At 45.2% G+C, this 20,612-nt stretch overlaps 1 protein-coding gene across 3 annotated transcripts in view; it reads left to right on the plus strand.

Moving 5' to 3' along the window:
• WASF2 (WASP family member 2) overlaps positions 1-20,612 on the plus strand; it is a 400,400-nt gene that overhangs the window by 306,916 nt on the left and 72,872 nt on the right. For all 3 annotated transcript variants that reach the window (XM_078681932.1, XM_078681934.1, XM_078681935.1), the window contains one exon: positions 17,530-17,647. In XM_078681932.1, the coding sequence (XP_078538058.1) occupies positions 17,530-17,647 (118 nt within the window). The remainder of the gene's footprint in view (positions 1-17,529; positions 17,648-20,612) is intronic.

Raw genomic sequence — 20,612 nt, forward strand, 5'->3', positions numbered from 1 at the left:
TCCCTCTCTTGTAGGGTGGGGAGCTCGCCTACACAACATGACTATCTCAAGGCACTTTGACTCTTCACCACCAGTTGCGCTACATAAACTGCCTGGAGTTGAAAGCCATCAAGCTAGCTCTGAAAGCATTCCTCCCATTTCTGTGGGGGAAAACAGCACTAATAGACACACAACTTGACAGCTATATTCTGCATCCAGAACCAGGGCAATACCCACTCTCCCCAGCTTACTGAGCTAGCACATGGCATTTGCCATTGGACAGCCTGCAACAACATTCACCGTTTGGCTGAACATTAGCAGGAGAGGACATTGTCTGTGTGACCTGCTAAGCAGGCTGTATCAACAAGTTCCTGAATGGAAACCCCACCCACAAGTCCTTCACAGGTACTTTCAGCGGTGGAGAACTGCAACAATAGACTTTTTTTCCACATCCAAATGCGCAAAATGCCAAAACTTCACCTCCAGGTATTTGCACCCATGGGCAGTGTACTAAGGATGAACCAGTCATAAATACTTACTTATGCATTTCTGCCTCTTCCTCCCATACTGTATGTTGTGAGGCATATGAGGCAGGGGTCTATGACCTTCATCCTAGTAAACCCAACATGAGCGAATCAGCCCTGGTATTATGCTTCTAGAGAGGTCACTCTAACCTAAAGAGAAGCTCCCACGCGCCAGCCCTCCTCACTCAGCATCCCAGTCAGCTCAAACTCCTAGATCCCAAACAACTGTACCTACAATTCTGGAACGTGAGTTCTATGAGTTTGGTTACCACAGTTTGCTAGAGGAATGCATGGCTGCTCCAATGGAGGCACAAAGGCCCACTACTCGCAACAGTGGAAAAGGTTCATGCATTACTGCATCTCCAAACTGTTAAAAACTTTTGACGTTTCTATGCAAGAGATTGTGATTTACCTCCTACACTTGTACAAGGCAGGTCTTGCCTACCCTTCTATATGCTTGCACTTAACCTCAGTGGTGACATACCTTCACAACAGATGTCCCAATTTGCTGTCCAAAATGTCTTTAAAGCTTTCCTGGTGGGTTTCAAGAGGGTCGTGCCCCCCAAAGAAGTCTCCGGCACCTATTTGGAATCCGTGACCTGCTTTGGGAATCAATACAACTCAAGGGGTCCTCCTGTAGAACCCCTAACCTCATTTATTTTCCGGTTTTCTGCTTTTTTAAATGCAGTCACCTTCCTCAGACGCATTAGCGACTCAAAGCTCTTACAGTCCAAGAACCATTTTTTTAGGTTCACAAAGATATGGTAGTTCTTCTTACCAGTCCTAAATTTCTGCCCAGTGTTTCACCTTTCCACATGAACCAGACATTTGATCTGCTTACCTTCTTCCCACAACCAGAGTCTGAATTAGAAAGTGCATATGTACTACATTGACAGAAATAGGCCCTTCAGACATTCTACTCAGCTTTTTGTAGCCTTTGCAAAGCCACACAGGGTCTGTGCCATCTTGAAAGCTGGCATTGCCAAGTAGATAGTTGAGTGCATCTAGACTTCTTGTTTCAATACTATGCACTGCCCATGCCCCCAACCAATCTACTTGCAAAAGGAGTGCCACTCCAGCCTTTATAGGCTGCAGCCGTGTTTTTCTGTTCGGCCAGACAAGCCCTGGGTACCTTTTTTACCCCCACTGCTGCCTTTTAAGATTTCTGCTGCCCCTAAAACTACAAGTGCAACCCCTCTTCTGTCCATCTCATGCTTCCTCCCACAAACTACCCTGGTTTCCTTCCAGACCAACCATGCTGCTCCATGTTCATACCAATATAGTTTCATATGGGACCCACCCATGTTGCCTTTAATTATTACTATCCATGCTGCCTCGCCCGTAATCCCCCAAGTTAACTGTGCTCTGTTTTCTCAAGAGGTTGCTGTGCGAAGAACTAGCCTGTATTTTTAGGACCTGGGCTTTTCATCACCCAGAGAAAGGCAGAAATAAGTAAAAAGGCGGAAAAGATAGGTTGAAAAACCTTGATGGAGGAAGAGAGCTGAGAAGAACAAAAATCTGCAAGAGTGAGCTAAAGTGACGGGAAGTGTCTGCAATGGAAGAAAGAAGTAAGAAGCAGAAGAAGCACTTCACAGCCTTGGTTTTTTGCAATACACTCATTCCACAGCACCAGTGGTGGGATATATGTGTGTATATAGATATAGATTGAGAGAGAGATTGAGATATAGGGAGAGTGTGAAAGAAATTGAGAGAGACTGAGAGGGAGTTATGTATATATATCTATAGCCACAGGGACTGCCACCTACCCGGGCAGTAAACAATAAAAATATGGGGGTTTCTGCCTCTCCTGCACTGTTCGGTGGCTCCTTGTCTACATTGGTTGCTGCCCGGACATGTCACTGGAGCCATGTAGTGATATCCTGACATCAGTTCACTTTTGTCTACGCCCTATGGTGCGGATCTAGAGCTTCTCTCTGTGAATTTTCACTCAAAATTCTTTATTTTTCATAGACTAGGGAATAGTTGCCTTGACAAAAGTCAGGGTTTAAATCCTCCAACTTATTTCATGGATGTATGTCCCTCTCCGACCCCCAAGAGGTCTGTTTGTGGCGCATGGAACTCTCAAGTTGTGCGAGCAGTGTGGCTCATGCACTCAAACGCTAACAAGAAGGGGGAGGCTAAGCTGTTTATAGCGCGAGATAAGCGTGGGGCTTGGCACTGATCATGCTCTAGGTGAAGGTCTAAGTTGCACTCATTGCCCTTGTTAAAATCTTCCAAAGACGAGAAGAGGTGCAGGCATAACGACTCCGTCCACTTTGTACTCCGGGGGATGTCTCCTCAACACTCTCCTACACAGGGTGGAACATAGTGAGCAGGAGTTTGTAGACTTCACAGTGGCTTAAGAACTGGTGCAGGCCAAAGCTGTGGCCCCTTCCCAGACAGAGATTCGTCCAGTTTATCAGGTCACAGCATAGTTCATAGCCTTCAAGTAGGCTACAATGGCGTTGTCAGAACTCAGATGTTCTCTCTGGTGCTACTGTGGGGTCATGGCTTCTGTCTGGGACACTGCAGACTGGTATTTCCACGATGCCAGTTTAACTCCTGGACTACGGCAATATGGCACACACCCATCTCCTGCTTGAGCCTCACTGACACTCACTTCTGCAGAAACCCACAGGATCTACACCGGAGACTAAGGCCATCCTGATGCACTCCGTTGTCAAGCTCAAAGGATTGTAGTGGAAGCCAAGAACTGGAATGACATCTAGCCAAAGCTCCTGCCCAGGGAGGACTGCTATCAGAGACTCGATGACCTCTTTGGATCAGATGCTGATCACATTCAGATGTCACAGATCATCCCAAATGACTGACAGCAGCAGTAAGGCAGCCCATTTGCTCCCTCTTGTGGACTCCGACGCAGTAGAATTATTAGTCTCACAGAATTGGCAGTCGCCTGGGCACCTCTCCCGAGGTAGAAATGGAGTGCTCTTTGCTGCCACCACCGCTGGAAATGGCTTCTTTTACTAATTATACTTGGATATCCTCCCTTGAAGTTGTCATCCAACTAAATAACACTCTAGTTAAAACTCCGTCCTGGCTAGCCCAAGACAACCTCAAGCTGAACTCTTTGATAGGAGAATCCCTACTTTGTGAACCTCACAACAGCTCCATACATGTCCATGATTGGCTCAATCCCCTTGGTGACCTCAACTGCAAATCGACCATTATTAATTCCACTAAATCGCTTGGTATAACTCTCGACAAGAATATGAACATGCAAGCACATATAAGCGCAACCACATGCACTGCGGCATTCCAACGCAAACTACTGAAGAAAGTGAACCCGTATCTACCACATCAGGACTTCAAACTAGCATTACAATCATTAGTGGTTTCCAGACTAGAATATGGATGCGTAATCCTTTCTGGTCTTACCAAATCGAGAATGGCTCTTCTCAAAGTGACCTCAAGATACAACATGACCCTAAACACAGCAGCTAGACTGGTAACAGGCGCTAGATGCTTTGACCACATTACCCCATCTCTTAGGTCTCTTAATTGGCTCCCTCTCGAAGCAAGAACTCATCTAAAAATTGCTTGCATCATACATAAAGCCTTACATATTAACAAACCCAGGTACCTGGCAAAAAAGATTTGAATCTCAGGAGGCAGCCGCACCCTCAGAAGCGCAAACTCTTTCGGCATAGACTCCTCCCCCCCCCCCCCCAAATTAAAAACGTATATTCTCCTTTTTGAAAAAAAAGAGGTAAAAAGATCCTAATGAATAGATTCCTCTCATAAAGTCTCAGTAAGTCGTTCAGTAAGCTTGTCCCCTTGAGCGCAGTGGACGCCACACTGTCACTAATTCCAATACAGGACCGAAGCACATCCTTCCCAGCAGAGCGCTACATAAACATTGTTCCCCCGGGTAACTGCAAAGGATCACGCTCAGAGCAGACTCAGGAAACCATCTTGGAGAATCAAGCACTGTGGTTCATAAATGAATGAAGGATGTTCATCCATATCTCTGTTTCAACATGTCATATACTATACTAGTCTTTAGCTTTTGATTGAAGCTTTAATTAAGATGTCCATTTCTTCCTTGTTTTCAGTTGTTTATATGTATGCTTCTTCAGTCTCTTGTACAGAAATAGGATACCCTCGAGTCATGGTCTTGATTTATAAATCACCCTAAATAAAATTAAATCAATACATTGGTCATCCAGAAGGCTGCAATGTTTTTTTTAATTTTGTTGATTGCCCCTCCAGCAGTGGGCACCAAGTCAAACCTATTGACAATGATCCTTCACCAGGACTCCGTGTCTTTAGAGCCACTACTCTTTTAACGAGACTCATAGACTCATATGAGCCTATTAAGACAGTTTGTGATATTCCCACAGCCGCACCAGCAGTGAACAGTCTAATCACCGTCTCTATAGGTTGGTACCAAGCGATGTGAAGCTCCTGTTCCCCCATCCCCTCATTGGAAAGCTTGGTGGACCAGGCCTCCTCTTGTTCCAGACAAAATCTACAATCATTCCCTACTGCTCCTTCCGATATTGAATCTGAAGGCTGTCGGGAAGAAAGACTTCTACGCAGAGAGTAGGCGCTTTGGCCTGTGAAGGCAACCTGCTTACTGGTCAGATATACCTCTTGCTGTTGGAGATGGCGATCACGGCTGTGATTTGTCTGCTGTAGCACTTGAAGGATAGCTGTGTAGAGATGAAATCTGAATCTTCCTGGCAAACACTGCCGAGCACATCCTCAGGCAGGATTCAGTGGCTAGAGCCATGCACTCTTCTCTGGCATTGAGGAGACATGCCTGGCTCTGCCCAACAGGTTTTGAAGAGTCTCACCTCTTTGATGACAAGGCTGACTGCACTCAAATGATTTAAAATGGGTCAAGTAACCGCTTGTTCTTTGGGTCTGATGTCTCCAGCAAAAGGTGTCTGCAGAGAATACATGAAGTTTTGTGGCTGATCCAAAGGACTGTGATTGTGTCATCCCCAAACCTCTTCGCCCTTCCAGCAGCAGATTGTTTCTCAAGCAGTATTGCACGTGTGGCATGTCCAAAGACAAGCCGACTCTACAACTTTCCTACTCTTCCTCGACACCTCCTGGAAAAGCCACTTTAGATTTTCCATAAAAGAGCATGTGCGGCCTATGATGGGGAAGGACGTTATCCTTTCTGTAGGCATGGCATGCCATTACGATATACCAGTGGGTCTAACTAATCGTAAAACTATACTATGCCCTTGCTTGCTCACAGACGACCATTTCTCCCCCGATTCCCTCCTCCCATTGAGAGTACTGACTCTCATTCTCCAGCAGGAGGTTGCAGAACATTCTGCACAACGGGGCTTTGGAGTTTGTCCGAGAGCAGGAAATTAGGCAGGGATGTTACACCTGGTACTCCTTCGTTCCCAAGGATAGCAGTTTGTCTATTACCCTAGACCTCAGAGCCTTGAATTATTTTCTCGGCAAGGAGAAATGAAAGACTGTCTCTGGCGCTTCGGGCGTTGGCATTGTAAGACTGACAGTGTCATTCGACTTGCAGAACATTTATTTCCACATACTGATCATGCAGAGGCGGTACCTACGTTTCATAGTCTCCATCTATTACCAATTTGTAGTTCTCCTGTTTGGCTTAACATCAGCACCAGGGTCTTCACCAAAGTGGTGGCGGTACACTTTGTGCGGATAGGGATCTCACTATTCCTGTACATGGACGACTAGCTACTTAAGGCAAATTTGCCACATCTGGCGTCAGACCACTTGAACGCCACAGGATCCCTCTTTTTGAATTTGCACTTGCCATCAGTCTTTCCAAGTTTCACCTGGAGTCCTTCCAATGTTTTCTGTTTTCAGGGGCAGTACTGGACAAGACGCCCTTCAGAACCTACTCTTCAATCCAGCCGGTTTCGGACATTCCGGATAGGATCCTGCTGATTTGGGAGGTAGCTGAAGCTCCAAGCCTGAGAGTCCTCCACATGCTGGTTCTGCTGGCTTCTTGCATTCTGTTGGTTACTCAAGCATGCTGGCACATGACAGCGCCAGTGGTGTCTCCCTTCACGAAGGTTCCAGCATTAGGATGATCACACTGGTGTTATCAGGGTCCCGTTGGGCAGAGAGACAGATCTTGTTTAGTGGTCAGTAGATGAGAACCTGTCAGACGGAAGTCATTTTACCCACCACCGGCAGTGACCATAGTGTTTACGGGTCCCTCCGCCTTAGGGTGGGGGCACATCTGGGGGACCTGGAGATCAGAGGTCTCTGGACTTTGCACGAGCAAAGACTGTGCATCATTTTGCTCGAGCTGTGAGTAATTCCTGGTATTCCTTTGCAGTGAATTGGCTCAGATCCTGAATGAGAGCACGATCACCAAGTGATATGTGAACAAGCAGTGACGCGTGGGGTCCTCTTCTCTGCAAAGAAGCCCTAATACTCTCTGCACAGGCTAATGCGCACTGAATTTGGATGGTTGCCAGCCATCTGGCAAGCATTACGAATACAAGAGCAGACACCCTGAGTCAGCATCATCTTAAAGACCACGAGTGGCGTCTCCACCCAGAAATGGTTCAGAACATCTTTGCCTAATGTCCCTTCCCCCCTCAAAAAATACATTTGATTCCTGAGTGTTAAGAAACTTGCCCTGGATTAGCCAAGAAGGGTGTGTGGTATGCAGACAATCTGATAATCTCCTTATGCCCTCTGCTTCACCTCCTGCTCAGTCGGCAGCAGTCGGAGGGGCAGGCCCTTAAGTCCAACCTTCAGAGTCTTCACTTTCATGCCTGGAGACTGAGCGGAAGTATCTATGCTTTTAGTCTGCCAGAGCGGGTTGATGTGAGCCTGTCTGCACATTGCCTTTGCATGAAATCTGAGTTTCTGATAGAGACCTCTGTCCCCGATACCTCAACTCTTGAATGTTCGCTAGGCGTCAGACTGGATCCTAGAACTTTTCTTCATTCTGATACTGTTCTGCTCCAGAAATGACATGTAGAGCCTACATAGGCACCACTCCTGTGCACAGGCTTCTGTTCCTTTGGCAGAGCCAAGTCGCATCTGGGCAATCGAGTACTTAATAAATATAAATTTAATTCTATTTATTTCCATGCCACCAGAAGCTGATCTGGAGCTGTCACATGCCCCTTGAGACCCTTACCGCATCCACAATGTGTACATTGTGCAGGTCAATCACACCAGAGAGGACATTGGTGACTGATGCATGGCTTCTGGGTTGGGGTGGCCAACTGGAAGATGTAGAGATTATGGCTTCTGGTCGCAAGCAGAGCCCTGGCTCAACATCAAACTCCTGCAGCCTAGGGGCACTTGGTGTTCCTTGTGTCTATCAAGGAAAGGCTGGTACAGGTGCTCACAGACAACACCCACCGCCATGTGATACAGCAACAAACAGGGCCAGGCCTGGTCATGTTTTATTCTGCCATGATGCCTTGAGCCTCTAGAAATGGTTGGACCACCAAGGATTTTTTCTTGTGGTGAAACGCTTGGCAGGCTCTTTCAATGCCAGGGTTGACAGAGTCAGCCGTCTGTGCCTAGTTGATCACGCGGGGCAGTTACGCCTGGAGGTGGCTCAAGGTCTCTTCCACGACTGGGGAGAACTGTGGCTTGATCTGTTTGCCATCTCTGAGAACACGTATTGTCACTACATTTGCACATTGGAGTTTTCAAGTTATTGTTTGCTCAAAAACTCATTCCGCCTCAAGTGGAACTCTGTATTCCTGTATGCCTTTTAGCCAATACCACTCCTGTCCGAGTTCGCTAGAAGATTAGAACCAACTAGGCCTCAGTAATTCTAGTGGCCATTGATTCGTCATGGAGAGTACTTTATCAAGAACTCCTGAATATGAGCATCTGCCCTCCAAGCAGGCTACCCTTACAGGAGGATCTGCTGTCGCAGCACCAGGGCAGTTATCTGCACCCAGGCCTTCAAAGACCTCACTTTCATGCATGGAGATTGTGCGGTAACAGTTGAGCACCTTCAACTTTCCTCCAACGGTGGTTGATGTCATCTTGACAAAGCAAACAAGGAGAATTCCCCTGATCAAAATGAGTCCCTTAATGTGCAAACTGTACAAAAACGTTCTACACGAGAAATATACAAACATATATTTATTAACTCTAAACCCATATGATGAAAAATATTATGCACAAATCCTAATACACAACATAAACAGAACAAGGAAACTCCATATTAATACATCAATCTAAAATAAGAAAATACCACCAATATGTTCATTTATTTATAATACACATTATCAGATATTAGCTTCATATATGTTTTATGAAAATTTAAAAAATCCAATGTGGTGAGAATCCCTCCTATTTGGCTCGTCATCTTGGCAGACAGGTTTCCTTTGACAAAGACTGTATCAGCTTGTTGTTGGGAGAAATTTGTGGCTTTACACTGCAGATGGACCCTTTGCAGGCAAAGTTATCTAACCGTTTGTTTGCTTTGTCCCTAGGATGACCAGGTTTTGCTCTGGGCACAGTTAAAGGGTTCATTTAGGCTCTTTTGCCCTTTTTACATTTGCCTGATCTACCCTCATTATTTCAGTCTCCAGTTATGCTCTTTTTGAAAGGTTTACAACATGTGTTTCTCCCTCTCCTTTTGTCTTTCCACAGTGGAACCATAACTTGATTCTCATATATCTGATGTGCACTCCCTTTGAGCCGCTTCACAGCTAGCCCTAGTAGGTTCTCACCATCAAGACTGTGTTCCTTGTCACCATAACATTGGGGCGTCATGTGATTGAGCTTTAGGCTTCGTATGTCAACCTGCCATACACCACCTTCTTCCCAGACATGATGGTTCTAAGGACATGGATATCTTTCTTACCTAAATTTGTGATGCCGTTCAACACAAGTTAACCCTTCACCTTGCCAGCGTTCTGTGTTCTGCTGCACCCCTCTAAGGCGGAGGAGACGCTCTTCCATTAGGACCCCAAGAGAGCGCTAAGTTTTTATATTGATCCTATCAAAAAACACAGGGTGGACGATCCGGTTTTTTGGGGTTCTCTTGGGTCAAAAAAGGCAAGTCTTTGCAGAAGAGAGACATCTCCCACTGGGTTGGGCTTTGCACTAAAATCTGCTATGCATTTGCCAACAAGCAGCCTCTGGAAGAACTGCATGTTCATTCTACCATTGCCAAAGCCACTAGCACTGTGTTGCCACACATAGTCCCTCTCCTGGATATTTGCTAAGGCAGCTACATGGAGGTCTCTGTGTATGTTCATGAAGCACTATTGTCTGGACAGTCAGAATTGCTGAGAGGGACATTTTGCCAGCTTTGCCTTGCAGGAGGACTTTTTGGTTTGCGTTCCTTCATAGAAACGCCTCCGAATGGGTACTGGTTTGTTATCTAATCAAAAGATGAGGAATCTACAACTAGAAGTCTCTATCAGAAGAACAAGTTACTTACCTTTGGTAGCGCCCTTTATGGTAGAGACTCTAGCTAGCCAGAGCTTCCTCACCAACCTTCCCTCCCTCTCCTTTCTATGATTGGACTCTATCCTTTAATAAGATCCCAAGTCTAGGGATCTACAGACTGTCACAAATAATTTGCTATTGGGCCTCTGCACCTGGGGGACGTGAACAACCTCAAAGGCAACTGACGTCAGCATGCAGGAGTGGCGCATATTTAGGCTTGGCATGATCTTTGTAGAGCGGAACGGCATTGGCGCAGAGCCGCATGGTGCTACCTATCAGTGTGCAGTGGTACTGCTGAAGACTTGCCACATCCAATGTGATGCCTCTGGAATATTGATAAGGTGAGGAATCTGTAACCAGATAGTCTTCACTAGAAAGACCGCTACCGAAGAGAAGTAACTAGTTCACTAAGGACAGTGGAATAGTTTCATTGCCTGGTGTGCAAATGAGTCTGTGGATGCCTTCAAAGGTCCATCATTCTGATGTGTTGTGCTTCATACTGATCCGGGCCCAGTAAGGCTACTTGTGGCAGTATTGTTATTCTTTATTTGTCTATCCTCCCTTGCTGTTTAAGTCCCTGATAATTATGACATTTTTGAAGTGGTCATTTAAGTGAACCTCTTTCAGGACCCTAATTTGGTTCTCGCAATTTTGATGGGGGCCTTGTTTGAGCACGTGCATAGGCGCCTGGTGTGGCTGTTGATGTTCAGAACAGTATTTTTGGTGCCAATAAGCTCTGGGCATTGGTAAAGTGCAAGTGGTTTTAGTCAGGTCTCTCTTCACCTCTTTCTTAGTTGATTTGAAGTGACAGTTCTTCAAAAGAGTTCACATTATGCTTCCCACCTTTTTCCCTCCAACCCATCTCACCAAAGATGAGGGACTATACAGGCTGCACCCACATAGGGCAGTCACCTACTACATTAACAGGACCAAGGATTTAAGATCCTAAAACTAATGGTTTCTTTTATATGATGTGGACAACAAGAGAGGTAAGACGGTCCAGAAGAAACCTTTGTGTCAGTGTCCCAGTTGCTCACTGGGCAATGAAACGATTCTACTGTCGGGCATAAACTGATGTAATGGAGGGGTGACGTGCAGATAGGCTGACATCGACCATCTCCTGCAGATCAAAAGAGCTCAGCTGCCTCCGCTCAATCTCCATCCAAGAAGGAGGAGGCTCCGGAGATTGGGATGATGGACCTGCCACTCTAAGCTGATATGGGGGACACACGAAAAGTCGTGGGTCTGTGTACCACACTTTTCTTGGCGAATACTGTGCCACCAGAATAATTTGTGTCCTGTCTTGTTGAAGCTTCCTCAACATTTGAGAAATCCTGTGCAAGGGGATAGGAGGGAATGCATAGCAAAGTGAAATATGTTATGCCCTTGCCAAAAAGAAACCACCCGAATGGATCTGAGCCAAGTCTGGCATTCGTCCCTTGTTATAAAATATCTGGATCCATCCATTCATACATTTTCTTCCTGCTTCACACGACACAACATTGCATCTCTGTTCTTTGGTTCTGCAACACAGTTCTCTAGATTCTGTCGGATGTGAGCCTATTTTGCATAAAGGTCTGTGCCTGTGCCCTGAAAATGTCAGTAGGTAAGTAGAATCTGCTTCTCTGATGAGCATGGTGTCCTCAAAAACCACATGGCGCAATGCAGGAGCCAACCAAACTCAAATTGATTAGTTGTTGCTCATCAGATGATGCATATTAGCCTGAGGGTAAAAATGTTCTGCACTGTGATGCACACCATAGAGACAACTCAAGCAAGTTCTAAGTCCCTGTGTTTAGACGGCAGGTCACAAGATGCGCTGTGGATCCCAGACACACAGAAAGTAGCATACCGACACCCCACCAGACTATGTATCCTCACCTGGGCCAGGTCGTCTCTAAGCACACCCTTGTGACAGCCCTCCTCCCCTTCCTTTGCACCTCCTTACCTTTGGCGTAGCACTGCTTCTTCATAAAAACTAGGTTAACTTTTAGTAAACGGCAGCTCTGACAAGATCCTTCAGTTCCAGACTGCTGCTTATGCTTCATCACCTTTTTATTTCAATAGTCTAAGTTTGTATCAAGGAGTTTAGGTGGTGTAGCCATTCCAATTCTCCTTAAATGCTGGCTCCGAGGTAGTAGGAGACGAACAGTAGGCCACATGTATTGTAGATTCACCAATAGAATTCAGTGACCAAGCATGCATATCTGCTGCTGTTTTTACTTTTTTTTAGCTCCTTAACAAAGATTTTCCTTTTTCAATGCAAAGATTCCCTAACCAAAGGTTTTCGGCACTGATGAAATAAATCCCAGGGAAAGCGAACAGAATGAGAAGTGCTCCATTCAGACTCCCCTATTTCCCTTGGTTAGTCACTAGTGCCTAGCAAACTGCACATCAGTTTTACGTCCTGCAGGTGTTGATGCATGAGTTCATGTAGCTCATCACCGGTGATGACCATTCTCCTCTCCCACCAACATATTTTTGTGCTGTCCATCCACTCAGTGACTGCTTGGGAATTTCTCGTCCATTCTACATGGCATCATCTTAATGCTCACAATTAGCTTTCAAGGGGCAAATAGGATTTTAAAGAAAGCTCCTACAGTCCTCTCTTTCCTTCAAACTCCCATTGAGAAGTTTGAATTGAAACAGGGATTCTTCATTTCTGTGCGACTATAAGAAAGGTGCAGAGGCATCTGCGTATGTGCAACCCTTATGCCTGCCATTGTGGGGTGGGATGTGCTGCATCTCTTCGAGCCTGGCCACATCACAGTGGTGTTGCAGGCACTCCACACCAACCTCTGGGCAGAGGATACACACCGGAAGGGGGTGCCAGCACATTATTTTTCTTTCTGTGTCAATTCAGACACGATGCTCGCTTTGTTCTGGTAAATGTCTTGTTAGAACACTGGTTTGTTTTTCCAAGAATTGTTCTTGGGAGCCCACTAGCAGTGAGAGATGCTTTCATCTGCTTTTTAAATGCAATTTATACTCTGTCATCCTTGGGGCTGTTCACCCCTTAATTTGCTTACAAGAAAAAAGACAGAAAGTCAGGAACTACATTTTATATTGGATTCTACAAGTGACATGATACCAGCAGCCATTCCTGGCTTTTCAGCCAACATAATGTTGCACTTTTGCGGTTGTAGTTTTGCTTTAAACACTTCCTAGAAACTCAAACGCCAACATGCAAGGCTCTGTTGACTAAAATGCTGAGTTGACTGAATGTGTTATACAGGACATGGAGCAACTACTTATCAGCTATGGTTTAAATTTTTAAAAAGTTTACTAGTCTACTACAAAAACTTCTTGTTGTGCATGTATCAACCCCCTTTCAGGAGGCAAGCATGACTACTAGGCTACAACCGTGGGGATTGATATTTGCCTTACTTTGGCTCTGCAAGCTGTGCTAAGTACCCCCCTTTCTTCACTTAATTGTGGGACAGCGATGTGAGCAATCACATCTTCTCAGGCAAGTTACTGAGTGTTACTCGGGCTCAAGGATCCCTACCACCTCCAGCAGTGCAGTAAGATCAATGTTGAGTCCCATGATTCTCTTTGTAGAAACTACAGGTACTTTATTTGACAGAAAACATAAAATTTCATAGCAAATCAAGAATTCGTGAATGCCTGGTTCACAGGTGTGAGTCATTGTGTTCTAGGAGCTTTTACCAAATAGTCCTCCACCTGCACCTCATGCCACAGGCCCAATGACTCACTTAGCAATGTTATGTTAACACAGTCTTCCTGTGGGTCGCACAGGCTATCAGCAGGCACTTATCCCAGCTTCAGTGAAGCCTGCTACAAGGGCACGCCGCTCCAGGTGCCCGGTGTGCTTGGCAGCTAGGACCAGAATAACTTGACGAAGGTGGCACTGCCCGATCTGACAGTACCTTGAGTCTGTTGGATGGGCTCTACACCAGGCTCAATCACAGCTGTCCCTTCCATGATCTGCTCCTCCTGTCGGGTTAATTCTTTCTTCCGTCACTCATAGGCAGGATGTTTAGGCTCCTAGGACAGTCCAGTAATTCCTTCTCCAGATAGGACTCAAGGCACTGTTCCCTCGGATGTGTGAAGTTGACTGCCTGTGTGACATCAATCCTTGGTTGCATTGTAGTCCCTCAGTACTCTGCAGAATACCCCCTTCTCTGTAGAAGAGACCAAAATAACTTTGGCTCTTGAGCGCCCATCTTTATACCGATTTGCAGACTGAGGATATGTAGTTGAGGTATGCTTCCTTGGAACCGGTTGGGCCTTCCAGGCCTGAACTCTATCTACATGGATTCCTTGCCAAGCAAGAAAATCTTAAGGTGGAGTACCCACCATAGAAGTACAAACATGTTAGAGCAAGCTGCATCCAACTATTTACAAACTGTCCTCACAGAGCTCAAGAAGAGAAACCAGAATATGTCTGGGGATCTGCTTTGAGAAGTAGAGGTCTAAAGCACAGATATCCCAGGCGTCTATAAGCCTATTTCAAAATTTCAGGGCAATTCTGGATGTAAAACGCAAACTGGGGGGAAGATTGTTGAGTAAACGTATGCACATTTATCAGCAGAAGACAGTGGCTTTGCCCCTGTAGGGTGCTCAATTATGGGGTTTTGCGAATTTGAAAAAGCTTCAAATTGAAGAGAACAATTTCTTCAGGTCACAAATGGGCATGGGTCCTTGAACCCTACTGGTTCCCCTGTTTTTGGAGGTGGGCATCGCACCAACTACAGCTCAAGTAGGGTTAAAACCTTTGTGTTGGATGCACTTTCATTGAAATATTGGCCCATGTGTTTGTATACAATCTATCCAAGATATGTACCCCTACTTTGGTAGTCAGTAACAATTGGCTTCAATATTTTAGGAACATTTTGAAGGTGTTACGCTTGCACCACTACTGCAAGCATCCATCTTCTACCAATACCTATTCAGCGTGTTAAGCAACAGTACTGGGCATATATCGAAGGATAATTGATTAAAAAAGCTTTAGCCGTACGTCTATTGGCTAATTTTCGTGTCCAAGAGTAGATTTCTCATCTGGGCATACCCTGCCAACTTAGGGCAAACACAAGGGGATGATGGACGCGGTGCTGAAACGTTTCAGACACTCACCCCCTGTCACAGATCTGGGTTGAAGCGAAGTGAGCTAAAGAACGATGATGGGTTCAACCCAGTACAGTGACTGGGGGTGAGTGTCTGAAAAGTTTTAGCTCTCCGTCCATCATCTCCTTTGTGTTTTCTTTGTTTGCCCTAAGTTGGCAGGGTATGCCCAGACGTGGGTCCCTTGCTCACTTTGCCACTGGTTTCAAGATGAGGGGTGTTACCTTGAGACCGGTCCCAGGATGCTGGTTTTCGGTCCAGGGTAGACCTGGCAGATTAGGCTGGACTGTTCCCATGAGGAACAGGGTCAAGCCTGATTTGCATATGGCTGGGTCTGAACTAAGGTAGTGAAGTGAGCTAAAGAACGTTGATGGGTTCAACCCAGATCTGTGACTGTGAGTGAGTGTCTGAAAAGTTTCAGCACTCCGTCCATCATCTCATTGTGTTTTATTCTGTAGTTCTAGTTAGCTTAGGGTGACCAGAGAAAGGGATTTTTTAAATTTTTTGTCCCTTAATAACTTTGCATTCTTTTGACGATTGTCCGGGAAGCTTTCCTGATCTGCTGCCCCTGTTTCACTGTCAAAGTATGGAAAATGTTGCTATGTTTGGTCGTCAGGGTGTAAAGAAAAAAAGGGGGATCGTAGAACAGGTGGAAAATCCATTGCATTTTACATAGACTTTCAGTTGGATTTTCACTAAAATTGGATTAAATATACTACTGTGCAGATGATTCTGTGGGGTACAGCAGGTAAGTAGGGTAATTTTTATTCCTTTTTTTAGTTTTACGTGTTTTAAACTTAGTTATATTTCTAGCTGCAGTACTGCAGAGGTATAGAAGGATGACAAGTCATTAGCTAAATGGCTAATGACTGCCTTTCCAAAAGTTAAAAAGTATCGCACTATCATTTATGCTACTCCACCATATGCTGTTGCACTGTACCGCACTACACTGTACCCAACTGTAGTGTACGCTATTCTGCTTTTCACAACTGCATTGTATGGCTCTCCAATATACTTCTGCCATTTTACACAATTTAACTTTACAACCCTGCACTGTACCACACTCCACTTTATATAACCCTACTGTACACCACTGAACTGTACCCCGTCCTCTGTACCATACTCCAGTGTACACTATTCCAGTACACAATATTCAAATATATGCCCTACACTCCAGTGTTTAGCACCCCACTGTACACCAGTGTAGTGTACGCGAATACAGTCTACAATCTTTACAGGACGTGAATCCACTTTACCACACTCCACTGTATGCTAGCCAACTGTACACCACTGCACACCACTACACTCTGTGGCACTCCAATATACGCCGCTCTGCAGTATCCGGGTTCACTGTACGCCACTCCTGTATGTGACTCCACTCAGCACTCCACTGTATGCCATTGCAGTATCCGGCACTCCACTATACCTCGTTCCACGTTACTCCGATCCACTATACCACAGTATACTGTACCACAGTACACTTTGGAACACTATCCATCACTATGTTGTGCCACACTCCACAAGACTAAAGTGGACGAATATTACAAAACTGTTAATAACATTATAAAACCATTAACATTCACAAACAATCAAAGGTTAAAGAAGAAGTTATAGTTGGGAAATCTTTATTTATGTTTTGTGTACATACCCAACTTAAACTATACAAACATTAAACATTCAAAAGTTATACTTCTCTCTTAAATTGATGATTTCTGCATCACTTTTGCCCTTCTTTATATCTGATTTTTGCCAAACACATGTTAAACTACACAACGAAAACAAATGCAAAATTCAGCCATATCTGGTGAATTTATCATTTACTCACCACTTTCACATTACTATAAGGCATAACTTATAACTCACATTTATACTCATGCACCACCTTTAAATTAATTACTTGTGCACATCCGTACACCTTATCACCTCACTCGCCACACTGTTAACTATAACTCGCCACTGAACCATGCACTCTGCTCTGGCAAATATAATTTCAGATGTTTTAGGTGTTTTAATTCATGCAAAGATTTCACAGGCTAAAATGTATGTATTATCCAAAGGTATAGCTAGTTCATTGAGAAGGGGTGGCTTAAAAAGTGACCTACATAGTAAAAAAAAAAAAATACATTGTGGTAATAGATTCTTGGTAATAGGGTCATGAAAATTGTTTTCTTGTGTTTTTGGAATTCAAAATTGCCTCATAGGTATCCACTCAGGCTTCCACCTCATCATTGAACTAGCTTCAACACATTTTTCATAATTTTCCTGAAACTACTCTTCCATGGACTTGTGAATAGGTGGTTGTGAAATGTGCCTGTATATGGCCTTGTTTCAGGACTCTGGGAGTCACAGTATGTGACGGTTGTTACCCTGTGTTCGCAGGAACCTCTTGGGACGGGGTTAATCGGGGACTTTTGCTGTCTGTGTTGCCCTTTGTTCAATGACCCAATTACATGTTGTGTTTGTAGCTAGAGCCACATGTCATTCACTGGGCTCCTGAACCATTTCTTTAACTGTTTCTCCTTCTGTTTTTTAGGGATGATGGGAAGGAAGCTCTCAAGTTTTACACAGACTCCTCCTACTTCTTTAATCTATGGAAGGAGCAGATGCTGCAGGACACCAAGGACATCATGAAGGAGAAGCGGAAGCACCGGGTGAGATGGGCTCAGAGGGGCACGTGTTTGTAAGATGTGGCTGAGGACGTGTATGAGAAACTGGGCACATGATTGAGAAATACTGGGTGAGATGGGTGGAAGGGCACGAGTTTATGGGATGCTGGGTGTGATGGTCACAGAAGAGCAGTTGTTTAAAAAATACCCTAGCGAGATTGGTTCAGAGGCGCAATTGAGAAACACTGAAAAGGGCATAGAGAAGCAGGTGTTAGAGAAACACTGGTGATATGAACGTAGAGGGGCAATTGTTTGTTCCTGAGATGGAACTGAGAAGCAAGTGTTTGAGAAACACCAGGCGAGATGGGGGCAAATGGCAAGTGTTTGTTAGTGAAATGGAGTAAGAGGGGAAAGTGTTTGAGAAACACTGGGTGATACTGGGGCAGAGAGGTCAGTGTTTGAGAAGCGTAGGATAATTTTGGGACAGAGGAGAAATCTTATGAGGAATACAGGCTGAGATGGGGTACATAGGAGCAAGTGTGGAAGAAACACTGGGCGAGGTTACTGAAGAAATTGTTTTAACATCGGTTGGGATGAAAGCAGAGGGTCAAGATTTTGAAAAACACCGGGTGGGATGAAGCAAAGCTGTCATTATTTTAGAAACATCTGATGAGAGATGAAGAGTGACAAGTGTTAAAGAGAGCCTGAGTGAAATGGGGCAGAAGGGTAATGGATGAGCACCGCCTGAGATGGGAACAGAGGGGCATGTGTCTGAGAATCGCACTGGGTGGTGGGGACAGAGGGGCAAAGGTTTGGGAAACATTTGGTGAAATGTTGCAGAGGAGCAGTTTGTTATTAAGATGGTGGTCAGAAGTAAACCTGTTGGAGAAACTGCAGATGTGATGGGAGAATGGGTGCAAGTGCTTGCTGGTGAGAAGGTGGCAGCAGAAGAAGGTTTGAGAGGCAGTGTTCCATGGGACAGATGGAGTAGTGTTCCGTAAATGCCAGGTGATAGGCTGATATCTATGGAAACTCTAGGTCCAATAAAGGCAAGTAGACCGGGCCATGTAAGGAAGGTTGGGCAGAGTGTGGAAAAGATGGGTTGGAGGAGAGGAGCGGTGTCTGGGAAATGCTTGATCAGGTAGGGCAGAAGGGTTTTGCCCATGAAACTCGTACTTGTCAAGGAGGAGCAGAAAAGTGGGTTTAGGAAGGAAGTGTTTGAGACCTGCAGTGAACAGGAATAGAGATGCAAGTATCGGTGACGGTTTGTGAGATTGACAGTTTCTGATGTTATCCCTGGATAGTAGAGCAAATAAGGAAGTGACAGCTCAAGTTCCATGAATGTAAGGAGATCAACACTGGCCCTGCAAGGCATGGCCTCCCTTCTACTGCAATCCTCTGGACCAAAAAACTGCCTGCTCCTTGGTGGTCACTGTTGCATTAGTTCTTCTGTTGGTGCCATCGTGGGCACGGCTGAGGCCTCATCGAGTGTTTTATGCAGTCTTATTTTGTAGATGCATCATTAAGGAGCTGCAGTAAGGGGTGAGGTGGCACCTCACAATTAACTTTATATATTGGAGATAACTAAGCACGCCCTTTTTTGTTCCGACTGGTCCATAGAGCATTTTCCACAGGCAATTTCTTGCCTGCAGGTTTGGGGAAAACTAGACACTACAGGGAAAATCTTCACAGCCTCCCCCCAACAATCTTCTTCCGAGTAATTTCCCCACAATACCTGTTGTGTTACGGCTGTTTGCCAATTATCAAAGATGTACGCTGCACTGTAACTTAGCTGACTCATTTATCCCGGCCTGCTCAGTCTGACCGGGCTCACAATTTCCCCTGCACAAAGCTAGGAGCAGCAAATGGGCTACTGTTCCCAAATCAAAATTAACACCAGCCTCAGAAGAAATATTGGAAAGTGCTGGTTGCTCAAGAAAGTGAGATAGACACAGAGAAGCACTCTTTCATTACCCTTCGGAGGGCTTGTTTGCTACTTATTTAAGTACAGTTCTGTCCAAGCTCCTGTTATTATTAAACCCGTGCTAGCTTGAACAGTATTCTGCTACTGGCAGCGAGAGTCACTGAAACTTGCATGGCATATAGTAAACATGAGTAACCGAGGGTAGGATTACAGAGGTGAATCTATTATAAAACTAGCTTCATCAAAGTCTGCAGTACTGGTCCACTGTGAAGTTTAAGCTGCCCCACTGCAAGCAATATCTAATCCTCTGCTCACACCACACAAGAGTGCAACGCAATAGTGCTTGACTAGAGGGGCTGACGAACAGTGTAGTGCTAGAGCTGCGTGTCACAGTTAACTGTGATGTTCCCCCTCCTGCAAATGGTAATTCTAACTTGCTTATGGGGGGAGTGGATATTTTATGGGTTTCCAAGGTTGGGCTGCTGCCAGAACTTCTCTGGAATGTTGGTGGCGACCCAGACCAACCTTGTTGGACCAGGTTATTTCATTGGTAGTTGTATGTTCCAATCTGAAGTATGCAAAGTCTGACAGATGGGATGCCAAACATTTCAGGTTGGGGCAGTCAGCTTTTGGTTGAGTCGCTTGGTTAGGAATGGAATGCTGCAATGTTCATACTGTTGTTTCTTCAGTCTTCCTATGAGCGCTGGCATCGAAGCTGTGTATGGGGTGCTCTTGTGTCGAGTCCTATCACATTCCTGACTTTGGCCTGGGATAAGATGGGACATGCTATAAGACTGCCAGTCACAAAGTAGTAACTGTGTGTCAGCTGGACCACAGACACATAGAGGAAGCTGCTTGCTAAATTCGAAATCTGCCACCGCTGCAAGTCAGTTTTTCACAGTCTGAACCCACTGTTTGTGTTCTGTTTGCCGTTTGTCACTGGATGGTTCTTTTCCATAATCTGCAGAAGCTTTGCGCAGAGTGAAATAAACAATAGGGTCATCACAATTTGACAGGTAAGAGTGTGACCAACGAGTCTGCTCTGGCAACATGTTAATTTTAAGTGATTGTAGAAGCACTTTCCAG

This window comes from Lissotriton helveticus, chromosome 3_1 (genome assembly GCF_964261635.1).
Source record: "Lissotriton helveticus chromosome 3_1, aLisHel1.1, whole genome shotgun sequence".
Lineage (NCBI taxonomy): Eukaryota > Metazoa > Chordata > Amphibia > Caudata > Salamandridae > Lissotriton > Lissotriton helveticus.